This window comes from Hydra vulgaris, chromosome 03 (genome assembly GCF_038396675.1).
Source record: "Hydra vulgaris chromosome 03, alternate assembly HydraT2T_AEP".
Classification (NCBI taxonomy): domain Eukaryota; kingdom Metazoa; phylum Cnidaria; class Hydrozoa; order Anthoathecata; family Hydridae; genus Hydra; species Hydra vulgaris.
In genome coordinates, this window is record NC_088922.1 from 49,455,456 (window position 1) to 49,473,924 (window position 18,469).

The following is an 18,469-nucleotide window of genomic DNA, read 5'->3' on the forward strand; positions in this document are numbered from 1 at the left end:
GAGTACAATATTTTAAAAAAAAAAACTCATACAAAGCTTTTTCAAATTTAACGACCCATCAAAGTATTTTTTGCAGGAAACTCTTCGACAATAATGTGACTCCACTCGTGGAAACAAGTTGATATGGTTTTCTATACTCTGTTCAATCAGTTCAAAAACATTTTTTTTCAATGTTTTGTTGAAATCGGATAATTAAAAAAAAACAAATTAAATACAAAAAATGTTATACAATGCAAATAAGGGTTTATTTCCTCTAATTTCATTTATAAAATGAAATTGGAGGAAATAAACCCTGATGTGAATATATACTTAATTTGATTGGTTGATGGAAGAAAATTTATAATTATTGCTATTTTGGACATAGAACACTCAGTTACACCTGATTCGACACTATTAGAAACTTTAATTTTATTTTAAAAGTAGTACAGGTAGAAAGAAAAATTCTTTTTGTATAACGTTATATTGTAACGTTATATAAAAATATATTTTTACACTTACATTTACATAAATTAAATAATTACATATTTATACCTAACTTAATTAAACTTTTAATACGACACTTGTATTCCGAGCTGACAATTTGTTGATCAGTTTACACGTATTTAAATTAAAAAAACGACTATTTATGAATATTTCTTGGGATGGTACTCCTAAGAAATATAAAAAAATTTCATTGGATTCATAGTAATAGCAAAAGCTTCATTTTTAAAATATTAATACGTCGTTATTATTAAAAATATTTTTTTTCTTATTTGAAAATCTTTGCCTCGATAACTCATTTAAAAAGTAAAAATAACCAAATTTTAGTGAATTACTCAAAATGTACCAGTTATTTTACCATGAAATTTGAAACATATTTTGAACATATTAACAAAATCAATTTGAAAAAAATAAATAACTGAGAATAAAATAATAATTTAGAAATGGTGCATAAAAAGCTAACAAGCTCTAAAAAACTAGTCCTGATGAATATGATAAAATTTCAAGAACTAAAATGCGTTGAACAAAAACCTTTTCTCAAATGAATTTTATCATTATGAAGAACAAAATATCTAAATTTCAGCTCTTTTGCATATTTATTCGTAAAGTAATCGTTTTGCAAACTTTTTACAAATGTTTTTTTTATTTATCGGTTGCTATGGGTTGTTACGGAAAAAACTATTGATTTGGTAGACATAATGCCAAATTATTAATACATGTTTGATTAAAGGTTTATGTAATCTGTGAACAAAAGAATAATGAGTCAAAGTTAATTTTTTTTAATTTCTTGGGGTACCACCTTAAATAATAACATTTAACCGGAAGTTAATTTTTAAAAAAGATACTTGACCGGCGCAAAATACAATTCAGCGTTTCAAAATATGGATTTTTTTATTTAAGAAGGAAATTCGTCAAGTTAAAAATACATAGTACCTCATATCATAGCTGTTTTCTAAATTAGTTAAAATATTTTTTCTACGCAAATCAATAAAACTATTTTTCTATACAAAGTCAGGCTTTAAGAAGTTAGTCAAGTTATGGAATACTTTAAATACTACTTTAAAGACGACTTTAAATATATATAAAGAAGTTGTTTAAAAATAAAAGTTTGTCACTTCCTTTTAGTATTTGATAGTTTGTAAACGCTTCCTTTCGATTTTGATAGTAAAAAAAAAACAACTTTTAATTAATGAATTTTGAAACAAACTTGTTAATTTGTTCATTTGATAATACTTGTCTTATGAAAAAGATTTTAACCATCAGAATACTTTTTTTCTACCTCGCCAATATTCATTCTCCTGTAATAAAATACAATAAAAAAATAAAAAACGTTTAACACGAAAAAAAAAATTGCTTACAAATCTATTTACCTGAGTAAAGTTTCTTCCACTTGGATAGAATCTGTTCTCTATTACCTATATGCAGAAAATCAATTAAAAAACCATTTTTTGAAATATAATGCAAGATTTTTCACTTAGCCATTTTAATTTAGTCCATAGCATAATTAGTAATGTGTTTGGTGGGTTAAGAAGGTGGATCAATAAATATCCTTCGTTTATTTTTTGAATGTTACTTAATCATTTACTAAATGGATTGCCTAAGAATGTTCTCCTCCTTCAAATCAGTAGTTTTAATTATTGTTAAATTTATTTTCAGCAAAATCCAAATAATTAGCATCCTTGTTTGATATATATATATATATATATATATATATATATATATATACATACATATATATATACATATATATATATACACATATATATACATTATATATATATATATATACATATATATACATATATATATATATACATATATATATATATACATATATATATATGTACATATATATATATACATATATATACATATATATATACATACATATATATATACATACATATATATATACATACATACATATATATATATACCTATATAAATACCTATATATATATATATATATATATATATATATATATATATATATATATATATATATATATATATATATATATATATATATATATATATATTGCATGGTTATAACAAATATTTCTTTTGTTCAGCTATGCAGAAAAAAGTAGCAACAGCAATAAAAAAATTTATAAAATAAAATTTAAATAGAAAAATGGAGAGAGTTGATGTAAAGATTGGTGTACATCAGGTTCAGAGCTCAGTCCTTTGCTTTTTATTATTTTTATTTGCTTTGCTTTGAAGGCTCTTTCTAAAGAGTGTTTGTTTGGTTTTTTTGGTGTTTGTTTACCATGTGAACTATTTTATCCAGATGATGTAGGGGAGGTTGGGGTAAAGTGGATCGAGGGGCACAGTGAATAAGAGGCATTTTCTCAAGGATTAGAATTTTGTTCATCTTGATAATATAATCATTTTATGTGCTCATATATCAGCTATCTTTATTCATAGTTATTACCAAATAATTTTTGACTACCGGTTTTTGGTAGGTGATTTTTATTTTTAACTAAAGTAAATTTTCTTACCTTCCTTATGTTTATTATGGAGATCATGGTTAAAATAATTTTGAAAGTTTTTCTTCGGATTATTGATATTTTTGCTTCGTTTTAGTAGTTTAGCTTTTCTTTTAACAACACTCATTTTTCCGAGAAATTAGACTTAAACTCGTTATGTTGGGGCACAGTGAATCGGGGTACAGTGAATAGGTTGGTTCACTATGGCCCATTAACGATCTTAAAGATTAAATTCATGCATTTTTAACAAATTACACGAAAATGAATTTATTAGTTTCAAGTTATAAATAATAATATTTGAATAAGTTTTTAGCTTTTTAATATTTTTTTATAATAATAAGTTTTGTTTTCAATAAATTTTTTTTTAATTCTCAATTTTTAAAATGTCGATTATTTCGATTTCGTACTTATCGAATTATTAAAAGTATGCCAAAAGTATAGTGTCTTTACTCCATCAGCCTCAAACTTATTTGGCTATGCCCCTATTCACTATCATTAATTTACGGCTGTGTTCATTTATTCACTGTGCCCCAGTACTGGGGCACAGTGAATCACATAACACAACTCACTTTAAACCTTTCTGTGAGCCGTTAGATAATAAATATTTTGGTTTCGCTGATTTCTTATTATGAAGGACATATATCTCAATCATTTCGCCATGAAAAAAATAAAATACATATTTTTACTTCTGCTCAATTTAAAAAATGAAGAAATCCGATCCACTGTGCCCCAACTTTCCCTATGCTTGATTGCAGAGACAGAAGAAGATATATTAAAAATATTTAGAGTTAAAAAGTAGTAGAGGCAAAGGGCTTGAGATAAACATGAACAAAAACAAATTATCTGAATTGTAAAGTTAAGAATTAGCAGGTGGAAAATACTGAGAACAATAGTAAAATGCTTCTAACAGCAAGAGATTTTTCATTAAGGATAAAAGGAAAACTATACATCACATGCAATTAGAATACTATAACTTGTCAGTAAAACATGGGAAATTAAGGTTGATAATGTCCAGCGTCTTAAAACACCCGAGAATGATTATCAAATGAATGCATGGTGTGACTCTAAAAGATAAGAAAAAAAACAATGATCACAAACAGATTAAGAACAGTGTGTGTATTTAAAAGAATGTGTCAGGGAACATTAAAGTTTAGCAAGTAGAGTGTAAAAATGTTAGGGTATCACCTAACTTTCAGTTAAAGAATAAGGTTGGTCAAGAAGATATATTGTGAGGAATGACCAACTCACACAAGCATAGAAACAAGAATACTAAAATAATAACTATTTTTAAAAATTTAACAAAATAATTACAACTACTTCATGTTAATAGCTAGTAATTTTTTGCATCAAAAAATTATCTCTGATTTTTATTAAAATTTTGCAACTCAAGTTCAAATAATAGTACTAATACGAAGGTCGGGTCCATAAGGGGGACAATTACTCCCCTCCTTCTCTTTGATATTTCAAAAGGAACTTTTTTTGGTTAACTTATATACTTAACATAGAATGTTGTTTGAAAACGGAAGTAAATTAGAAAGTAAATTATCGGCCATTTAAAAGTAATATGAAATTTCAATTAAATTGTGTGGTGCAAATTTTAAATTGAACAATTAAAATTTTATAGTTACGTAGATTAAGACAATGTAAAACTAATATTATAAGAGAAGTTAACTAAAAAGGTTTTATGATTTGAGGGCTCACAAATCATGAAACCTTCCTTTTTTCCTTAGACGGTTCAGATCCACCCCTGAATAATTTTTCTAAAAATGAAAATAAACTGTAAAATGTTTTTAATCATCATAAATGTTATACCTCCCTAATACATCCCTGATCTTTTTATTATTCTTTTTTATTTATTGTTCTATAGATTATCTTATTTTATAATAGTATCTTTTAATAGTATTTTTATAATAGTACTTTTTTAATAATAATATCTTATAATATATCTGATCATTTTATGTGTTTTCGCTAATTTAAGTTGAAGTTATTCCAACTTAACTTCATAAAAAAAAGTTCCTTAAAAAAAAAAAAAGGTTTTTAATTTCAAATATATAAACATTAATTCAAACCAAATTCAAAACAAGGAAATAGTGAATATCAAGATAATATGAATAGGAAGAATCAAAAAATACTTTGAATGTGCTTTGAATTAATATTTATATAAAAGCATAAATCATAATTTAAAATTTTATCTCCCAAATAAAATTTTTAATTAGGAGTATGGCATACAACTGGCATAAGTCACTTAAGTTTGAAAAAGATTTATTTTCCTGGTTTCTCCCTAATTTTTCAAAATTCAACTCAATTTCCCTAATTTTTTGTACACATGAATTCTCTGACTTTATTCTGTTTTCCCTAATTTTCCTGATCTGGCAGACACCCTGTGTTATTTTATGATGATTAAAACCTGAAAAATATATGAACTAGGGTGTATTCATTTAGAGTTTCTACCTGTCTTAAAAAGTATTGACATGTGTTGTGCATAGACAACACAAGAAGTTTTCAAGTTTAGCAGTGAAAAAATTTTTATTTATTATTTTAAACATTTTAAAATCTCACTTAAAAAAAAAGTTACACAAAATGTAATACTTTTTCAAAATAGCTACTGAGAGCATTCCATTTATTGCTTGTTGTAAGTAGTTGGCTTTCTTGAAAACAGTTCTAAATTTTCAAAGCAATGTTACAGATAATATATACTACACACACACACACACACACACTGACACACACACATATATACATATCATACAGCATTGATACATATAATATTAATAACATACACAAATACACACACACACACACATATATATATATATATATATATATATATATATATATATATATATATATATATATATATATACATATATATTATAAACCATTGATACATTCATATAGCAGATATACATATACAGTTTTATTGTACTTTTTTGAAGTTTAACATCCGCAGCTCCACACTTGAGTAATTTAAATCATTTTTCATAAAGCAACTTTATTAATTACATACAATATTATGGTAAAGTTAAAGCATTTTTTTACAATCTGATACCTTAAACCTAGATACCCAAGTGTATCAGGTTGTAAAAATTTGCAAAGTATTGAGACTTTTAAATAAAAAGACAACTTATCAAGACATTCCGGTAAATAAGTTGCCTTCACCACAGCAAATGAGCATAACCTGCCTTACACATATACTCAAATATATTACAACTTTATTTACATGATTATCAAACAAATATCATGGTAAAATTTTAATGCATATATTAATTTCAATATAATTCTTAAAATTTGCAAAATGTAAGCAAAAACTATAAAAAAAACATGTAACATGCAAACCTGTGACATTTAAAAAAAGAAAAAATTAGTACCATGTCCACAAAAAACACTTCTGTATCATCTGTTAATCCAATATGACTAGTAGTTTTATAACTTTGATCTTGCGATGTTTGACCCTAAAACAAAATGTATTGTTATTAGCAGTCAAATATGGATCCTTGAATGCCAGAATCTTGACTTGAAAAATCTTATAATATAATACAATTCTGAAATCCATGTAAATTAATATTAATGTATAAAAAATATAAAATTTAAATTGATACTAATAAAGAAATATTTTGGTATATTATTAGGTACATATCAATTTTATTTATAAAATTATGGCTGTTTGTATTAACTCATAATTTCATAAACAATCTTACATCCAAACAAACAAACTTTAATACTTTCCTCTTATTGTTAAGATTCATTAAGTTATCTTTTAAAATTTTTTAAGAGGTAAACAGATTCTATCTGTTGACCAGCCTCGCACCCCTTCTTCATCTATTAGGCTGGCGCAGATGTATTTTTAATACATTGTTTCCAGTTTAGGATGTTGAATGCTGGATCTTCTTGACTCAATGCATGAGTTTTGCTTGTGTCTCTGTTTTTATGACTAAGCAACTCATTCTATTATCTCCTAATGAGGGTACAGCTCTAAAACTCAGTTTTATGGTTCTGAGGCCAGCTGGTAGTCAGGTTTCCTGAACTCTGTGGTAGCTCTCAGAGAGGCTGATTATATCAACAGCTGAAAAATATCAAAGTATTAACAGTACCATGTTGCGCATGGATGGTGTCCCTGTTTGTACTTTTCGTGTGCATTGTAGAGGCTACATTTGGAGCCCTTTGTTATGGCTTAGAGTTTATTAATATGAATGAGGCAATTGCTTGGGCTATTAAATAGTGTACTGAGTTCTATCTATGCCTTGAGTAAAGTTCTTTAACAAATTTAAAAATGACTAAAGTACCAAAAACTGTAAAACACAAAAAACGATCATCATCACCAAGTTCTCTAAACCTATCATTCACTAATATTCGTGGTCTTCGAAGTAACTTTTCTTCTGTTGAGTCTTATCTCTTGCAAAGTTCACCAGACCTACTTGCTTTTTGTGAGACTAATTTGAGTTCAGCTGTCACATCTTGCGATCTTAGTGTTGATGGTTATCTTCCTTTAATTCGTAAAGACTCCAATAGTCACAGGCTTGGCCTGGGCATTTACATTCATAGGAATTCACCCATTTGTCGTGAAACTAGGTTTGAATCCACAGACTATTCTTTCATGTGCTTTCGTTTAGCACCACTTCACTCTATCGTCTTTCTCTTTGTTCTATACCGCTCTCCTTAATCTCAAGACTGCACTCTTTTTGACATTATTTCTGATCATATTGACCAAGCCCTCTTTATCTATCAGCTAATATAGTTAATGTTGGTGACTTTAATGCTCACTACTCTGAATGACTTGGCTCTAGTGTCAGTGATTCTGCAGGCATTAAAGCCCACAACTTTTGCCTTTCTTAATCCCTAACTCAAATAGTTAACTTTCCAACTCGCTTTCCAGACAACCCGAATCATTTACTTTCTCTACCCGACTTATGTCTTGTTTCTGATCCTAGTCAGTGCTCAGTTTCTCTACATTCACCCCTAGGTGCTTCTGATCACAGTTTGATCTCTCTAAAACTAATATCTCATTCTTCTTCATCACCTGAATCCCCCTATTATCGTACCTCTTACAACTACCTTAAAGATGAATGGGATTCTTTCTGTGATTTTCTTCGTGATGACCCTTGGGTAGAAATCTTTCGTCTTCCTGTCGACAAATGTGCTTCTTACATAACTTCATGGATTCAGGCTGGCATGGAATCTTTTGTTCCCTCTTGACGATTCCAGGTCAAGCCTCACTCTTCTCCATGGTTTTCCTCACACTGTGCTGCTGCCATTGCCAATCGAAACCATTACTTCCATATCTATCAGCAAAACAATTAAAAAAATAGAGGTCTGTTTATTACTGCTAGAAACCATTATAACCAGGTTTTGTCTAACGCCAAAGCCGGCTATTATCAGGTCATGAAATCTCGTATCTCATCTCAAAAAATAGGCTCCCGTGACTTCTGGAGAATCTTTAATAGTATTAATAATAAAGGCAAATCTTTAATTCCACCTCTCTTGTATGGTTCAGACTTTGTCACCTCACCTAAAGACAAAGCTGAATTGTTTGCTAAAAACTTTTCATCAATATCATCTCTTGATTCCACTTGTTGCGTTCTACCTGATATTGCCAACAAACAGGCTGATCCGTTGCTTGACATTCGTATCACTCCAGCTTCTGTATCTAAAGTGATATCCTGCTTAAACTCTTCTACAGCTTGTGGCTTGGACGACATACCTGTTATTGTCTTGCAGAAGTGTTCTTCAGAGCTGTCGTCTATACTCTCAAAACTATTTAACAAGTGCTTATCAGAGTCTTGTTTTCCAGCCTGCTGGAAAGCAAGACTTTTATAAGCATATATATCTAAAACAGTTGGACCTGCTCTTGCAGCCAACCTCCAACCATTATCACATCGTCGTAATGTTGCTTCTCTTTTCTAGCTAGTGCCTCTAGTGCAATCTAAAAAATTGATTCTCGTGTTACTCGTCATTCAATTAAGTCTCATCCTTTTTCTGTGACTGTTCCTAAGTGCTCCAAAAACATTTATTTGTCTAGTTTTTTTCCTTGAACATCAGTTCTTTGGAATTCGCTTCCATCATCATGCTTTCCTGATTCATATAATTTGCAATCCTTTAAGTCATCCGTCAATCGCTATCTTGCTCTACAATCTTCATCTTTTCTCTTCCAGTAACTTCCAACTTTAATTAGTGGCTGCTTGCAGCCTTGTTGAAAGTGATGATTAAAAAAAAAAAAAAGGTTCATAACTGTAAGGAGATTAGGTATAATTGAAATGAGAATCAAGACAATTATTTTTAAAAAACCTAATGTATAAAAAGAGTCTTGGTGCCCTTATTATTTACTCAATATTTCTAATTATTGGTCTCTGCAAACCTAACAATTATTGGTCTCTACAAACCTGACAACCTCTCTTATATACAAAATAATAAAATGATATTGACTACTTCATTATTCAGACAATTAAAATTGTGGTTTTTGCAAAATATAAATAAAAATAAATAATTTACACATTAAGCAAAACCTCTTTTAATCCAAGTACCAATATAGGAAAGCGTATTATATTTTCTTCAAAATGACTAAATCAAAAGGTATGGAGTTTTTTAAACAGTATAACAAATTAAAATATAATTAATATATAATGAAATACTACATTTATATATATATATATATATATATATATATATATATATATATATATATATATATATATATATATATATATATATATATATATATGCTTTTATTTTAAGTCTAATAATCTGGTTTTAAAATATCCCGTTTCAAATTTATAAATGCCAAAAGTAAAGGCTACAATTACACAGACGAAAAGTGAAAAAGAATATTGTGGTGGCCCATGTGAATTATCAATAACAGATCCAAGCACTTTTAGACAGGTTATTCAGTACTATTGTTCATATAAATCCAGATGCAGATATCGTATTAGTGACTCACCAAATAAGCAATAACATAAAATCAATTTGGGCTACAGTAAACCCAAGTATACCTCTTATAATGGACAAATCTATTAATAGGAAAGTTAAAGATCTTCTCGTACTTGTTAAGGATATTATTCGCTAGCACAGAAAAGCAAGCGCTAAAAGAAATCTTGATGCAAACTTAGACAAACTTTTTGATATTTCTGCATGTTCCTGTTCATTAGATGTGTTTCCCTGTAGTGACGGAAAAGTTTCATGTAATAAAGAAAATTGCATAGAAGAACACTTTGCTCTCAAAGTAATAAAGTACCTCTTGAAGACAGAGCTTATCTTTGTGATCAGAGGAAAAAAATTGGTTCAAAAGGTGTATGTCAACTTTCTTCAGTTGATGGATTTTCTATCAAAAGGATTCAAAGACTTGATAAAGAACGAAAAAAAATATCTCATAAGCTAGTTGATGAAGATGAATCCCTCATACCACACGTAAACTTAACTGAAGAAACAAGTATTTTAACCATTATGGAGGTAAATATTTTATAAATACATGAAAAATTTGTAGTAGATGAAACAAAAAGTATTTTCTTTTATTAACTATTTTTAGGATGAAGGTGAATGGAAACCAATAAATGATCCTATTGGAAAATACAACTTGGTTAAACTTCCAAGATTTGCAATGGAACTAGTCAGAAACGAGTGTTCGTCAAACGTAGGTGCAGCCCTTGCAAATTCTTTACTACATGACTTAAAATATTTCCTGAAAAATGATGTTGATATAAAAGATATTTTGATTGACAAATGCAAATTAGATAGGGCCAAGTCAAAAGTAAAAGTCGTTAGTGAAGATGTGGACTCAGAACAAAAAAAACAGTTAAATTGTCTTGTGGTTGATAGCAAGCTCGATCAGATAACTAAAACAAGTAAAGTAATAAACTCACCTCAAGGAGAAGTACTAAAGAAATGCATTAAACCTGAACATCACCTCACATTTACTTTTGAAGATGGAGAATCGAGTGGAAATTATTTGACTCATAGGACAATTCCTGTCACTGGTGCTACAGGAAAAGATGTGCTGAAAATATTCAGGATAGAAATCAAGTTTTATTTGAATGAATTGAAAACCCAATTGTAGATAGATATATTCCAGAAGAAATACTAACAGACCTTAGTTGCGATCAAAGACTTTTATTTGAATATTGCAAAGGAATAGGTAAGGTAAAGTTTCTGATAAATGGGCTGCCTATAAAATTGGACGGCTAAACCATGCAAGGTGGTTAACACTAGCTATTCGCCTTCTTTGTTTGTATACAAGAGACAATCAACCAACCGTTTCTTTAAAAAAAATGTGTATATTTTATTGTTCAGGTTTACGCTCCAGCGTACAGTGGGCCAGAATTCACTTTTACTGGACAAAATTCATAACTAATTTAATATTAGGGCTATATTGACTAAAATTAGGATGAGTAATAATATGATGTCTGCGCTTCTTATGAAGGTGTTATTTTTTTAATTCGTTGCTATGGATACTAAATTTCGGATAGCAAAAATCTAGTTTTGGTATTTGCAGATATTTTTACGAGTGCTATGTTTGCCAAATTTTATATAAGTACCAATATGAGGTTGCGCTGTTTAAAAACGTGAATATATTTTTTATTTAGTTGCTATGGATACCTAATTTTGCTTAGCAGCAACTAACTTTTATTAGTTGCATATGTTTTATTTGTGCTATGTACACTATTTAGCACCTGTTTTATTATGAGACCCTTGCTCGTGAAAAGCACAACTTATTTAAGTTTAATATGATTAACTAGTGTTATTACACGTGCTATTACGCGTTGCTAGATAAACTTGTTTTCCTGTAGAAAAAAACTGTATTCTAGCTTAATTAATTAGTTTTTTCTAATTAGCAGATTTTACGAGCGTCGACAGAATTTTTAAAATTTGTATGTTTGTATTGTTTCCATGCATTCACAATCATCAAAAATCTTTGACAATGTAACCTATAAGTAGTACAAGCTTAGCAAACAATAATTCACAAGAATTTGAAGTTGACAATGTTGCAACTTTGCTTTGTTTTTAATGATGATTTTTGAAATAATAATGTAGGTCTGCCGAGTTGTTTATTTTTACTATCCTTCATTAATGTGGTATCAAAACCATTTTCAAGCCAAGCTAAATTCTTTATAATAAACCTTGCACCGGTTAGTTTACTTTGAATCCATCTCTTAACATAATCAAAATAAATAAACGAAAGACTGTTGAGTCAAATAAATTAGTAAATTTTGCTTCTTGTGACACTCATGAAGCCTTAATAAAAACAGCTTTTCAACATCTAAAATGAATAGCCACAACCAAAGCAACCAAAATAGATTATTAAATCAATTTGGTTTGACAAGCACTAAATAAATAAGAACAAAATTTAAATTAGGATATATATATATATATATATATATTATTGTTCAGTAATACGTTTTGTATGACTAAGACCGTATTATATGTTTTCCACGTTTTTTAAAATTTTGTTCAAATAAAAATTTTTGAGCGCAATTACAGATATTTTGTTAGGTAAAAGAGTTCAAACGTAAAAGATCAAGGGTGGGATCAAGGATGCATACCAGTATGCTCCCTTGATCCTACCTATATGCACCCTTGATCCTATGCATGTATACTTGATCTGAGTTCAAATTTATACCATGAATGTGTAAGAATTATTTTTAAGTCATCAAAACTATGTCTATAATAAAAACCATTATTATTAATTTTACTACAAATTTATCTTTCTTATTAGAAGAAAAAATCAATTTAAAAAAATGTTATTTTTTACTGAGGCTCAACATTTCCCCAGTTGTTAAAGTATGATATTACTTCTTCACTATTTTCTGAAGTAGAACTACATGCACCTCTTTGAAGGCATCTCTTTAAAGTGTTGTAATTCTAATGTATTGTCACTGCTGTTTAATTATATATATTTTTTCCATCACAATCAAGGTCAAGTTTTCTTTTTCTTGTCATGAAGATATTATTTTGCATTTCATTTCCTAAAGCTTATTTAGTTCATTTTGAACAGGAGTGTCAGTGAGTATTCGGGTGCGCTGATGCTTATGTCCTTTAATGGATACCCTTGATCCAGCTTTTGGAAATAGCATAATTTTTCTAGACTTGTTTGATGAGAGATATTAATAGAAACACTGGATAGTTGACTTCCAGGGTCAGATATAAGCTGAATAGGCAATACACTACAAGCTGAACCTGATGACAGACTTGACGTCAATGATTAATTAAAAGCTGGGGTATGAACAATAGCAGAAACTGGACCAATCCTGCATGAAATGTTAGATAGAGTAAAAGCTTGTGCTTGCAACTGCAGCTATATCATATATGGTCATTAGTCTTAGATTAGATACAATCCAATTATCACAGGCTGCATAAAAATAACGTTTCAGTGGCCCATAAACTGACCGTCTAATGGTTGCATCTTGTGACTACAATGTGGTGGAGAGGACAACATAGTTATGTCATTTTTTTTAGCTAAATCTAAACAGAATTGAAACATGGCTCTAATGGTTTTCAAGAAGTAAAGCACTGGATTAGCTGCTGAACATTTTACATTTTGAATAAAATGTATAATCTACTCTAAAAACATTGCAACATTCATCTAACCAAAAGGGTTTGCAACCCCAACACATCCAGGTGGACCACCATTTATCATACTTCCTTTAAAATGAACTCTTAGGCTTGCAGACTGTATTTGGATTTAATTGATATTCCCTTACATATCTCTTAAGCCATTAAATTTATTCCCCTCTCCTTAGATACACAATAAACTTGCATTTCATTTTCATTAACTTTACCTCTAGGTGGCCTATCCGTTTTTCTTTTTTTATGATACACCATGTTTAACTGTAAAAAATGAAACGTCTTTATAAAGTTTTACTATACTCTTAATTTTTAGACGAACATTTATAAAGATTTTTATCTATAAGAATCTTCTTTATTAACAAACACACACAGATATATATATATACATATACATATATATATATATATATATGTATATATATATATATATATATATATATATATATATATATATATATATATATATATATATAATATATATATATATATATATATATATATACATATATATATATATATATATATGTATATGTATATATATATATATATATATATATATATATATATATATATATATATATATATATATATATATATAGATTCTTCCTGATGAACCTACTGATGATGAAACACATTGTTAAAGTAATCAAAAATTAGGTGTTTTTACTAATTTATATATATATATATATATATATTATATATATATATATATATATATATATATATATATATATATATATATATATATATTAGTATATTTGGTCTACCGGAAAGTTCTATCTGTTTCTATAAAAATAATTTTTGACGCGTTAGCATATGTTTATTTAGTGTGAGTTTGGCTGATTATTTTATATATTTAAAAGCATTCATACAGACATTGCAAATTAACTCATAAAACTTATTTTACGTTTGTCTTAGTTATAAAGTGATATCGTAAACACGGCTACTGATAAAGTTCATTTACATCATTGTATTTTATACGAATTTCAACAAAAAAGAAATGCTGCAGAAGCATGTAGAAATTTATTGAAAGCGTTTAAAGAAATTATTGTTTCTGATAGGACATGTAGAAGGTGGTTCCAAACAGCATATTTTTTTTAAGATAAAAATTTTAAATAAAATCAAAGTATTTTTTAAAAATTAAACTCACAAATAACTCACGTTCAAATTACTTGCTAAAGTTAATTTTTTTTATTTTACATTTGCGTGCACAGATTTTCATTCAATTAAAAAAAAATCTTGATAATATTATTCTAATGTTGAATTTTTTTATTTTATATCAAAACTGATTTTATACAATATTAAAAAAATTTTAACTTCATATTAAAAGATTTGTTTTATGTTATATTATACATTATAAGAAATTGTTTTATGAATGCTAATGAAAAATGAAAGTGTTGTTTGTCTCTTTTTATTCGCCTTCATTAGGACGGGTTGACATTTGAGTTTCCTATTACAGCTCAATAATAGAAAGGAAAAAAGTTAGTAAACCCACAATGAATAATTTAAAATTTATTTAAAAATATTTCATTCATTACTATGATTTCACTTGAGTGAAATAATAATAAGCTACGAAAAAAAAAAAAGAAAATGAAAAAAAAAAAAAAAAGTACATTTAGTGGAGAAAACGTTCCTGTTTTTCAATGTTTCAAATGTTACATACAAAGATCTTAAACAAAATTTCATCTTTTTTATTAAATTATTATTAAACTTTAAATAATAATTTTATCTCTGATTTTAATGAGCAGAGATATAAAATAATTTTTTATCTCTGCTTATTTGAAAAACTGTAAAAATGAGATATTTATAACTTTATTAACACTCGTGCGCAATTTTTTTACTATTTAAACTTGATACTCAATACTAAGAAGACAATTATTTTATGAAACACTACAACAAAAATTACTAGTGTTACATAAAAAAAGATTTTACTAAATATATATATTTTTTAGAATCCTATTATAGAAAATTTTAAGTTGACCTATAAATCATTTATTCATTTATTACATTTACAGCAAAAACTTATGAGAAAATGAAAAGATCAACAAAAAAAAAAAGTGACATTTAAAAGCAAAAATGTTCCCAGTTAAATACAGCAATTATTATATATTTTTATATTATTATAAAATTAATTTAATAAATATTTTCATTAAAACAATAATAAAATATAAACTTCAATTACTCATGAAAAATGTTTTTAACCACCAGTAAAATGAAAATAACTTAAATAAAGCAACAAAAAAAAAAATAAGAAAAATTAAAAACGAATTTTTAAAACCCAATGCTTTTATTTGTTATTAAAACACAAACTTTGCAATCAATTATTTCTAATATTACTATTTTTTATTAAGCCATTGCGGTTAAATTTATTTTTTATGAAGTTTTGCTAATCACATATAAAAGTTATTCTACTTCTTCCCATATAAAAAATAAACTTAATTAAAGTTAACTAAATTAATTGACTTATTGCAAAACTAATTGTCAAATATTGTATTGTCATCAAGCAAGAATATGTATCCAAATTTTGAAGAAAATCTATCATCAGGAAAAGACTCAGAACTGATTGCAAGATTTGATGGTAACAGACAGATTAACAGACAGAGACGAGGATTTAATAAAAGCATCAGAAAAAAGATATAGCTTACGCTACAACTTCGTCAACAAAGCAAATTAAAGTAGCAGGTTGTAAACAATAAAACTATATTGAAACGCTTATTTAAAATTTAAATGATTTTATGAAATTTAAGTATATGCATTTTCTAAATTTTTACATCAAGGTTATTTTTAAAACTTTATTTTTCAAAACTCTGATTTTTTTTCAACCGACCAATATTGACCGGCAAGAATTCATTTTGGGAGGTTAAAAGAATAATTTTAGTCATTTGAGGTGATTGTTGACCGCTGACCGGTCATTATTTTTCCTGCTGAGTTTCAAAAATTTCAAACCAGTGATTTCGACTTTTCTGATCAGTCATGTTCTGGGTGTCCATCTTTGATTGATGACAACATTATTAAGAAAATGTTGGAGCAAGATCCTTTTTTGACAACATCGGAGATTCAAAAGATAGGATAAGTATGGAAATATTAGGACAGGATAAGTATGGAAATATGGGTGCCATATGAATTAAGACAGAAAAATTCGGATGATCAAGTCGCCATATGCACATCTCTAATTGCTTGGAACAGAACCAAGCCATTTCTGAACAGGATAATAACTGAGGATGAGAAATGGATTACTTATAAAAATATCGTAAGAAAATTGTGAACCAGGAAAGTAACATAAGAATATTGTGAACCAGGAAAACCTAGTCCTTCTACATTTAAACCACATTTGACTCTGAATAAGAAGTTTGTGTATTTGGTGGGACATTCAATGACCAATATATTGTAAGCTTTTAAAACCAAACAAAAAGCTAAGTTCGGAGAAGTATTATCAGCAACTGAATAATTAAAAGACAAAAATCCAAGAAAAAAGGCTGGCGATGTTCAATAGGAAGGGCATCATACTGCATCATGATAATGCCAGGCCGCATGCTGTAGGGACTCAACAAAAAATTGCAGAGCTAGGCTGGGAGATTTTGTCACATCCACCATATTCCCGGGACTTAGCACCAACCGACTATCACTTGATTTTGTCCTGACAAAATTTCTTGAATGACAAGAAATTCAAAAACGAAGAAGATATCAAACACAGCAAAACAAAATAAAAATTTGTATTTTATTTTGTTTTGCTGTGGAACAAAATAAAAATTTGTATTTTATTTTGTTCCAAAAAAGGACAGAACTTTCCAGTAGACCTAGTATATATGAATACAATACAATCGTTTAAAGATTGGAATCAGAAACGAAATAAAGGAAAACATTAAGTCATTTGAGAGGGTTCTTGATATGTCAAAACCAATTGGAGTTGATTTGGTACATCTTTTTGTTCTAAAACAATGCAGTTCATCAATTTCATATCCTCTTTATTTAATATTTAAAAAATATACAGAAGATGGTACTGTGCCTGATATTTTGAAGAAGGCTAATATAATGCCCATATTTAAACAAGGGAGTAAGTTGAAACCAACATACCGCGGACCAGTATCTGGCACATCAATACCATGTAAAATATTAGAAAAAATAATTGCTGATAATATAATCAAGCATTTAATAACAAACAAGCTATTAGCAAAGGAACAGCATGGCTTTCTGAAAGGTAAGAGCTGCACAACGAATTTACTAGAATTTTTTGACACCTTAACAAGTGTATTATTAAACGGAATTGCAATTGACATTTTGTATACCAACTTTTGAAAAGCATTTGACAGAGTATCACACATAAAATTATGTACTAAGGTTTATGCTTCCAGCATTTTTGGTATGCCTCTTAAATGGATTGAATCATTCTTATTGAATAGGAAACAATGAGTAGTGATGGGAAAATGCAAGGCAAATCGGGTTGATGTGTTAAGTGGTGTACCACAGGGTTCTGTGTTTGGCCTACTCCTTTTCTTGATATTCATAAACGATTTACCAAGCAGACTTCTTAATAAATGTTGTTTGTATGCCGATGACAATAAAAAAATTGCTCTTATTTATACCAAGGTTGATTTAAAGTCATTTCAAAATGATGAGATATAATCAGACTAAAAATATTAGATTTAACAACTTTAGAAGTTTGAAGACTAAGAGATGACCTTATACAACAATATAAATTATACAACACTTCTTTACAAACAGGGTTGTCTTTGGATGGAATAATTTACTGGAATTGGTAGTGGAGTCTACATCAGTCAAAGAGTTTTAATCCAGACTTAAACTGATTTACTTGCAGATAATATTGAACAAGAAAAATAGATTGCAGTATTTTAGACAACTATTGTGTTTATAAGTTTTTGAGACAACTATTGTGTTCGCTGTCATAGATATTACCTGGCACTCTACCTCAACAGCATTTGAATTATTAT

General features: G+C 28.2%; 1 protein-coding gene across 1 annotated transcript in view; it reads right to left on the reverse strand.

The window, feature by feature from the left end:
- Positions 1-1,352: 1,352 nt before the first annotated feature.
- The window catches only part of LOC101235661 (rab-like protein 3), a 52,786-nt gene continuing 35,669 nt past the window's right edge, over positions 1,353-18,469 (reverse strand). Inside the window, exons 6-10 of the mRNA XM_065793534.1 lie at positions 9,470-9,524; positions 6,338-6,421; positions 5,559-5,630; positions 1,851-1,895; positions 1,353-1,778 (exon numbers count right to left, since the gene is read on the reverse strand). Of these exons, the coding sequence (XP_065649606.1) occupies positions 1,740-1,778; positions 1,851-1,895; positions 5,559-5,630; positions 6,338-6,421; positions 9,470-9,524 (295 nt within the window). The 3' untranslated portion in view covers positions 1,353-1,739. The remainder of the gene's footprint in view (positions 1,779-1,850; positions 1,896-5,558; positions 5,631-6,337; positions 6,422-9,469; positions 9,525-18,469) is intronic.